The following is a 10,048-nucleotide window of genomic DNA, read 5'->3' on the forward strand; positions in this document are numbered from 1 at the left end:
AAGACTTATACATTTAATGGTAAGGTCCGAGGGAGTGTTGCTGAACAAAGAGACCTTGGAGTGCAGGTACATAGCTCCTTGAAAGTGGAGTCACAGGTAGATAGGATAGTGAAGAAGGCGTTTGGTATGCTTTCCTTTATTGGTCAGAGTATTAAGTACAGGAGTTGGGAGGTCATGCTGCGGCTGTACATGACATTGCGTGCAATTCTGGTCTCCTTCCTATCGGAAAGATATTGTGAAACTTGAAAGGATCTTCGGAAAAGATTTACAAGGATGTTGCCAGGGTTGGAGGATTTGAGCTATAGGGAGAGGCGGAACAGGCTGAGGCTGTTTCCCTGGAGCGTCAGAGGCTGGGGGGTGACCTTATAGAGGTTTACAAAATTATGAGGGGCATGGATAGGGTAAATAGACAAAGTCTTTTCCCTGGGGTGAGGGAGTCCAGAATTAGAGGACATAGGTTTAGGGTGAGAGGGGAAAGATATAAAAGAGACCTACAGGGCAACTCTTTCACACAGAGAGTGGTATGCGTATGGAATGAGCTGCCAGAGGAAGTGGTGGAGGCTGGTACAATTGCAACATTTAAGAGGCATTTGGATGAGTATATGAATAGGAAGGGTTTGGAGGGATATGGGCCAGGTGCTGGCAGGTGATTGGTTGGGATATCTGGTTGGCATGGACAGGTTGGACCGAAGGGTTTGTTTCCATGCTGTACATCTCTACGAGTCTATCTATGACTCTATGAACAGTGTGAATTACAACTGAAAGCAGAGGAAAAAGAAATGGAGAGGAAGGCCCTAGCAAAAGAAAGGGAGAGATAGAGAGAGTTTTTGAACTTCAGAGATTGGAACTGAGAACTTGAAGGTGACGGAGGTAGAGGTGAAAGGTAAGAGTAGTGATGAGGAAAGTGTTGAAGAGCAATCCCATTGGAGCCAAAGGCCTGGTTGGAACCTGTTCAAACATGTCTAAGCCTGATTTTGGTGAGAAAGGTATAGAAGCTTTTTTCATTTTATTGAGAAAATGGCTAAACAAATTAAATGGCCCATGACCCATGTGGGTATTGTTGATTCAAACAAAGTTGGTAGGTAGAGCTCGTGAAGTAATTGCATCACTATCAGAAGAGGTATCTGGGGTGTAGGATAAGGTGAAAAATAAGTGCTTTTGAGCTGGTAACAGAAGCCCACAGACACTTCAGGAATCTAAGGAGGGACCCTGGTCAAACATGCATTGAGTTTGAAACAATCAAACAAAGTAATTTTGATAAGTGAATAAGGACATTGAAAATAGGTCAAACATATGATGCTCTTAGACAATTATTTTGGAGGAATTTAAAAATTCATTTCCTGAAGTAGTGACAACTCATGTGAAAGAGCATCGTTAAAATTGCAAAATTAGTAGCAGAAATGGCAGATGATTATGAGTTAGTTCATAAATCAAAGTTTATATTTCAACATCAATTTCAGTCTATAAGGGATATAAGTTGGGGAAAGAGAATCCTCAGGTTGTAAACACCAGGTTATAGTAGAAAGTGAGGACTGCAGATGCTGGAGATCAGAGTAGAGAGTGTGGTGCTGGAAAAGCACAGCAGGTCAGGCAGCATTCGAGGAGCAGGAAAATCATCATTTTGGGCATAACATTTTGCCTATGGACCTTCATGTCCAGTATTTAGGAAGTACATTAGAAGCATCATTAAAAAGTACACCATTCACAAAGGATACGAAGAGTTCCTAAGCATCTCAGGCACAAAACTACTTTGTGTTGCATGACAGCATTTATGAGTATTGTAACATTGTAACCATTAAGAACCGATTGCCGTGAAGCATTAATGTGTAAAACAACATGCAAAATCCTTTCCCATGCTGTAAACACAAAATTCTTGCTAACTAAAGCAAAATACTGGAGATACTGGAAATCTGAAATAAAAATAGAAATGCTGGGATTATTCAGAAAGTCTTTCAAGTAGGACCATGCAATCGATACAGCACAGGAGGTCATCCTACCCATTATATCCATGCTCCCTCTCTCTGAGGGTATTTCAACATTTTCTGTTTTTAGAAGGTATATTGCAGAGAGGAGCTTCAGGAGGGAGGAGACGGTAAAAGGGGATTAACAGCTGAATATGGTAATGGAGTCATTAAGGACTGCAAGGAATCATAAACACCTGGAGGATCCTTAGACATGAGCTCGAGGCTTTAGTTCCCACATTCACGACAAACTAGGAAACAGTTGCAGGTCTCTAAAGGTTGAGGTTCAGGGCCGTTTAATGGGGGCATTTGTCAGCAGGACGTATGCATGCTGGCCATCTTTATAGGAAGAAGCGAACGCACACTCTTTTACAAAAGTTTAGTAGAGAATTTACACTTTGAAAACTGCAATCAAGAGAAATGTTTGTCTCTTCTGAAGTTTCAGACTTGAAGTAACAGTGGTTACTTTTTCACAGGATATCATAACAGCAGGATGTTCAGGCAGAAAACATAAACAAAGCATCATGTCAAGATCTGCAGAAGGCTGTGGAAACCAAGTCATTGAGTGCCTTTAAGACAGAGATAGATAGTTTCTTGATTGGTAAGGAGGTCAAGGGTTACAGGGAGAAGGGGTTGAGAAACATATCGCCATGATCCAGTGGTGGAGTGAACTTGATGTGCCATAATGGCCTAATATTGCTCCTATATCTTATGGTCTATTGGTTTGTCTCTCTTGGAATATTTGAACTATGAACTGAATACAGAACTTTAATTGATAAATTGTGTCTGCAATGCCAGTCCATTTGGGAACTGACAGACATAAATGTCATCAGTGACCTGGGTTTAGTTGTGTTTTTCCTTTCCAAAAGGAGAATTAAAAACAAGATGAAATCACCTCTAAATTACAGAAAGGCCATTTCAAATTAATTTTCAAAAAGATTCATGTAAATCTAGAACTCACTTCCTGAAAAATGCTGTGAACGTCAGATCTTATTGATGCTCTGAGGACTGAGATAGATAGATTATTTTTTGAGATGAGCTTATCAAAGGGTATGGAACAAAGATTGTTCTTATGTTCGCTTCTCCTAGTCTGTGATCCAAAATACACCTGACAAGCAGTACCCTATAAACACCAGTGTTAAAGTCACCTTCAATATTACACCAGCAGCACATCTCAGCAACAAGGTCAGTGAAGAAAGATTTGTTAATAAGACAAAACAGAACAGCAGAGAGACAGAGAAAAAAAGTAAAATAGAGAGAGTACCAGCAGAAAGAGCGAGATATGACAGGGGGAGTACCAACACACAGACAGGTAAGAAAGAGAATCTATCCTTAGACATGTTGAGATTTGTGGGTTTCATCAAAATAAATAAAACCCAGATAGTCATATAACTAGACACAATTACAGGATGAGCACATTAACTATGTGCTGTGACAGTCAAATCAAAGAACTGAAGTTTGGCTAAAGTGAAGATATGTTATAAAATCTCTGGTTGAGCAGTTTATTTATTTATATATACTATATAGGTGTGCACTCTCATTGCTGGAGATATGCTGCAAAGATTTTGATGTGGGCAGGATGATTACTACTTATTTCAATGAAACGTATTTCAGATTTTTGGTATTTATCGGTTTTCTTTGATTTTGTACAAGGCATTGACTTTCCAGCAACTCTTTCACTATTTCATGGTATTTCATCTTACAACTGAATAATAAAAATCAAATTATTGGAGATGCTGGAAATCTGAAAAAGAAACAGAAAATGCTTCATTAACGCTTCAGGTCAATGAACTGTGTTCTTTCAACTATACTTGGGAAAATGTTGAGAAGATACTTACAATTCAGGATCCAAATCTAGATAATATTTTAAATCGTAAATTGAATTACTGAATTTTTAATTGACAAAAATTGTGAACAACTGCAAAAATCAACTTTCTTGTCTGCAAGTTTAGAACAAACACTTGCCTTGCAAAATTTAATTGGCAGCCAATAACATTTGAAGTATTAAGATTATTCAAAGAACAAAGAAACGTTTCTTTACCTGGAACAGAGGTTCCCAATGCAACAAACACTACTGCAGTAACAGAGTCCTTCAGTCCAATGGTACAGCCAAAATGGGAAGCCAAGTCACCAATAATTGCAGTTAGGATGCCAATCATACAAATGGAAACTACAAAGCAGGCCCAGCCATTCCAGTACTCCGTAGGAGGTACAATAGCAAATAGAACTTTCCAGAAGACAGTCAGAAAGTGCATCACATAGTCAAAGCATGAAGGCAGTTTCTCCTCAGCACATTCATCGTCGTCGTCATCTTCTCCTGAAATAAAATATCAGAAGATTTTTAATTAAAACCAAATTGTTTCACGAAGCAGTGCCTGTGGGGACATCACACGAATATAATAAGCATCAACATCAATAGACTCAGAATTCTGTATCACAAATGTTTCATCATTAACATGAAAAGATTTTGAAAAACATACTTTGTTTTTGTGCTACATGCTCTTTTCACAAAATCACAGAATTGTTACAGTGCAGGAGGCTGCCATTCAGTCCATAATGCCTGCGCCGGCTCATTAAATGAACATCATTACTTAGTGCCAATCTCCTGCATTTTCTATATCCCCTGCACACTATTTCTATCCAAATAATCATCCAACACCATTTTGAATGCCTCAATTCAAGAACAGTACAAGTAAATTCATTACACAGAACAGCCCGAAGTATCACAAATATATGGTAGAATTTCAGACAATTGAATGAGAAGTTCTTTGGATCAATATGTTCATCATTATCATGTGATGCTTGAGTTTTCTTTTTAAAAACAGATTAAACTTTTCTAAGAGTCAAAGTCATATTGGAGCTGGTGTTGAGGTTTAATAAATATACGGCAAGGAATTTCTCTCTTAAATCCTTTAGCATGTGTGTAATGTTCTTTTTATAGAAAAGAGAATGCATTAATAAGGTAAATTGAGTCCAGGATCATGTTCCAGGTAATTCAGATATTCCCCTCAGTTTGCTCAGAGAATCAAATCAAAATGCTCAAGAGGCATGGTTACTGCATAAATGTGTACATGACATTAAGGTTGTTGTTAGGGATTTAACAGCATCAGTACAAAGGCAAACAGACACTTTTAGATTAGATTCCCTACAGAGTGGGAACAAGCCCTTTGGCCCAACAAGGCCACATCGACCCTCTGAAGAGTAACCCACCCAGACCAATGCACCTGACACTATGGGCAATTTAACATGGCCAGTTCACCTGGCCTGCACACTTTGGACTGTGGGAGGAAATCAGAGCACCCAGAGGAAACCCCATGTCTACGTGCAGATTCCACACAGTCACTCAAGACTGGAAATGAACCTGGGTCTCTGGCGCTGTGAGGCAGCAGTGCTAGCCACTGAGCCACCATGCCACCCTAGTTATACTGCTTTCAAATTGCAAAACATTACACTGTAATGTATAAGCTATAACTTGAGAAGTTAGAGTAATCACTATCCAAAGTTGCTTTGAAGACACAAAACTGTAATAATAGAAGTGTCTTCGACTGCAGACTTATCAGAAATGATTCTGCAACGTTTCATCATCGTATACTCATGTGAATTGTATTGCATGTTCCTGATATTTTCATTGTAGCCCTTGATCTTATTCTTTACCAGAAGTTTCTTTTCAAACAGTTCAACAAAGACAATACTAACTGCCTTATTTCAAGTGGATTCTGCTTTTCTGAGCAATATGAAAGACAAATCTTTCTTGAAACTTCCTTGTAAATAAATGTTTAATTCCATTTAAAGCATGCTTGCCGCATGTTCACTTTATTGCTGGTTGCTGCAAGATTATTCGCATTCAACAGTGTTGGACCTCATCCCCCCCATCAGCTCTGGATGATGTGTTCCTGTATAGGGACATGCATAGAGACCTATAGATGCAATATTTATGGTGTCACATTGTTGGTTGTAGCATTTCTGATTGCTCTGATTTACAATTTGAACCTTCAGTGGCATTTGTGCTCTGGCCTGAATCAGGGATACAAATACAGCTCATCATGGGGATCCGCGCTCTAAATGGACCCAGGAATATTGTATTTTGAGCAATGAGACATGGCCGGGGAGAAGAGGGCAAATACCCCTCCCAAAATGCCTGGGGAAATTCAATCATGGGGGATCAGTACATTGGGCAATCAGAATCTTTGAGGAGCTGCTCTCCAAATTATAGGCTAGTTCTCTCCTGTGCTTGTTGCTAACAGGCTTACTACTGATCAAACACAAGACAGAATAACACTGTGATGAGAGGAGCAGCAGGAAGCCACCTGGTTGTGGTGGGGATTGAGATGAGGGCTGGGGCTGGAAAAGTGGGGCCAGAGAAGCAGGACATCAGCTGGAGGAACCAGGGTTGAAGAAACGGTAACAAAACAGAAATCTGTGGCAGCATCTGTGGAGAGAAATCAGAATGAATGTTCAGGTTGAGTAACCCTTCCTCAGAACTGGTTCTGACATCAAGACCTGTTGAGCTTTTCTAGCAACTTATGTTTTTGTTTCTGATTTACAGAATCCAGTGTTCTTTCCATTTTATTTCATAGAATCCTGACAGTATGGAAACAGGCCCTTCGGCCCAACAAGTCCACACCTACCCTCCGAAGAGTAACCCACCCAGACCAATTCCCCTGCTCTATATTAACTCCTGACTAATGCACCTAACCTACACATCCCTGAACATTAAGGACAATTTAGCATAGCCAATTTACCTAACCTGCATATCTTTGTGTTTGTGCAAGGAAACCGGAGCACCTGGAGAAAACCCACACAGACACAGTGAGAATGTACAATCTCCACACAGACACCTGAGGCTGGAATTGAACCTGGGTGCCTGGTCCTCTGAGACAGCAGTGCTAACCACTGAGCCACCATGCCATCCCAACATCTGCTGAAGGAACAGTGTTGGGGCTGGACTAGAGCTGTTGGCTGACCTTGTAGGGATTGTGAGAGTGAAATAGGGAGAGGCAGAAGAAGTTGGAAGTGGGGGGGGGTGGGTGGCTGAGGCTTCGGGCATCGGGAGGAAGGTTGGGAGGAAGGCTGTGGGGTCAGTGAAAGTAGCTTAGGATTGGGGGTGGTGAGACAGAGGAAGGTAGACTGAAGACAGAGAAAGAGGGAGGCTGCAAGGTCTTAGTGAGTTTGCAAGTGAAGTTGAAGTCGTAAGACATCTGCAAGAGGGTAAGCAAAGAAGGAGACTACAAGACTGGAAGAGTGAGCTGTATTGTTTAAGCACATTGCGAGTGGATAGGCGTTATTTCAGACTGGTCTGGAAGACTGTGACAGAGATAAAGAAACTGGGAGAATGGAATGGAGTCCTTACAGGAAGCAGGTTGTGAGGATGTATTGTCCAGGTAAGTGTGGGAGTTTGATGGGTTTGTAATGGATACTGATGGCCAGCCTATCCCCATATATGGAAACAGAGATATTGAGGAAGGAAAGAGAGGAGTCGGACATGAACCAGATGAAGATGAGAGCGGGGTGGAAACTGGGTGAAACTGATGATTTCTTTCAATTCTAAAAGTGAGAAGGAAGCATTTCCTTCCTTCCAGTTATGTCATCATTGTACTGTAGAAAGATCACTTTTTTTGCTCTCAGTTCTGACGAAAACTCACCAAACCTGCAACATTAATTGAGGTTTCTTCCCACAGCCTTGCTTAATTTCACCTTCAAGTTCATTTTTTTTGTTTCAAATCTACTGCATCTGCAATTTCATTTTGTTTTATTTTATTGAAAATACACTCCCAGCAAGAGGTCAGAGAGTGAAACTTTTCATGTAGACAAGAAAGCATTTTGGTATCCCTGGGCTTTTTTCGCAATTATTTTTTTTTCAGGTCCCTGCTGTGGTGAAAAACTGTGTTAAAATAGCTGTCAATGACATCTTAAAATATTCAAATTCACAAACCACCTCAGGCAGCCAAAAGCAGTTAAATCTGAAAGTTAATGGATTGGAGCTACCCTCATGAAGTACTGCCACTTTTAACCACCCACCTGCTTTTTGAATTTAATATACAAACCCCTACCCCAACCCCGCCCCCTCCCAATGTTTTTGTAACATTTTGACTTTCCTGATTTCTGAATTTGGAAAACATGATAATCTAACTCAGGTTAATCATGGGGTTCATAATAATTGTACCATAAAAAGACAGGAATTTTCACTGCTGTTTACTATGACTCATTTGGCAGTAGAATCATGTGTTGTAAGAACATAATGAAGTAGAATTAATTACCATCTGAATCAAAAGTTTGTTGATGCTGTAACAATGTGAAAACCCAATGGCCGTATTTTCATCTGGTTACATGTGCAAGTGGCCAAATTGCTGAAAGAAATTAATTTTCTTCCACACTTCACATCTTGCACCATATACCCTTTTCTGCAGCTCAGAAATACTTTATGTTCAAAATACATCTTGAATGAGAAATAAAAATTGCATTTCCTCAGTCATACCATTTTCATCTGGGGCTTTGGAAATCCATAAAAGACCAGCAGGTCTAAGAGTTTGTGAAAAGTATGCAGCACCTACTGAAGGGTTGGGAATATTTGGAAAACAAATGCAAAATGTTTTCAATTGTCAATTATTGTTGTCAGGTGTTGGATTGTAATGTAAATTGTTTTTGTTCTTCTTTCATGAAACGTGGATATTGTCAGCAAGCCGAGCATCCATTTTCTATCCCCAAGTGCCCTTGAACTGAATGGCTGGCTTGGGCAATTTCAGAGGGCAGTTAAAAATCAACCACATTGTTATGGGTCTGAAGACACATGTAGCTGAAAGCAGGTAAAGGTGACAAATTTTCTTCTCTGAAAGGCATAAGGGAACCAGATAGGTTTTGCATGGAGAACAGATGTGCTTTCTTTAAGCAATAATTCATCGCAGACATCTGTTCTATAAAGGTTAGTTGATCTTTACTTTGGTCAGATTTGTATATTTGTTAATATGCTTTACAGCGTTTTTCAATGGAGAAAGCACAAATGCAATGAAAAATTTTATAACTGCCCCAGCAGTGGGTGCTGGCATCTCTCTTGTGAGCTAATGGATCTGGGTGATAAAAATAAACACTGGTTTTGACACTCGAAAAATGTCTAACCATGTGAGCTCTTACATTGCTTGACAGGAACTTTGGTTTAAAACAGAATTGAGCATTCTGTGTTTTCCCTTGCAGGCTAAAGTATACCATTTGAATAGTTGCAGCTATTATCAATGATCGGCTGAGTTTCAAGTATTAATAGGCTTCAGCACCGTAGCTATGCCACTATTCTGAGAATAGATGATAGTTTCAAGAAGTCATAAAGTCAGATTGACCCCCTTAATGCAGTTTCTGATTTGTTGACAGAATAAGTGTTTTCATGAGGCAGAATGTTTAATTTCTTAGCATCAATAAGATGGAGAGCTTTATAGATGGAAAAGTATATTAGGGAATATAAATTATTTTCCATTGATATTGCATGGAGTCTAAAGACTGCATACCAGGATAGTAGCTATGAAGGTACATGCAAGGCATAGCGGTTATAGGTGTTGGCATGTGTTGAGGGAACATCCACATTATTCACACACCCCAACCAGCTCTCAAACTATAACATATCCACAAAATGAGAAGACAAAAGGGCTTATGGTGTCACAAGGAAGCTTGGGTTGGTAACAAATGCGCTAAACTTAAGTCTGGATAGTTATATAGGGACGAGGGCTGAGTCAGCTAGAGTGAACTGGGAAAGGGATTTGGCAGAAAGACGATTGAGGAAATATGGCAGACTTTTAACAAAACAGTTCATGACTAACAGCAAAGATATATCCCTGTGAGAAAGAAGGATTTTGGAAGGGGATAAAATGACCATGGTTAGAACATAGAACAATACAGCACAGAACAGGCCCTTCGGCCCACGATGTTGTGCCGAACATTTGTCCTAGCTTAAGCACCCATCCATGTACCTATCCAAATGCCGCTTAAAGGTCCCCAATGATTCCGACTCTACCACTCCCACGGGCAGCGCATTCCATGCCCCCACCACTCTCTGGGTAAAGAACCCACCCCTGACATCGCCCCTATACCTTCCACCCTTCACC

The 10,048-nt window shown here is 40.2% G+C and overlaps 1 protein-coding gene across 8 annotated transcripts in view; it reads right to left on the reverse strand.

Moving 5' to 3' along the window:
- Positions 1-10,048, reverse strand: part of LOC122548462 (sodium/calcium exchanger 1-like) — a 299,672-nt gene that overhangs the window by 19,423 nt on the left and 270,201 nt on the right. For 7 of the 8 annotated variants that reach the window (XM_043687168.1, XM_043687171.1, XM_043687170.1 and 4 more), the window contains one exon: positions 4,003-4,278. In XM_043687168.1, coding sequence (XP_043543103.1) covers positions 4,003-4,278 — 276 coding nt within the window. Of the gene's footprint in view, positions 1-4,002; positions 4,279-6,202; positions 6,391-10,048 lie in introns of those variants that run through there. The other variant, XM_043687172.1, reaches the window with a different exon arrangement.

This window comes from Chiloscyllium plagiosum, chromosome 3 (assembly GCF_004010195.1).
Source record: "Chiloscyllium plagiosum isolate BGI_BamShark_2017 chromosome 3, ASM401019v2, whole genome shotgun sequence".
Taxonomy (NCBI): Eukaryota; Metazoa; Chordata; class Chondrichthyes; order Orectolobiformes; family Hemiscylliidae; genus Chiloscyllium; species Chiloscyllium plagiosum.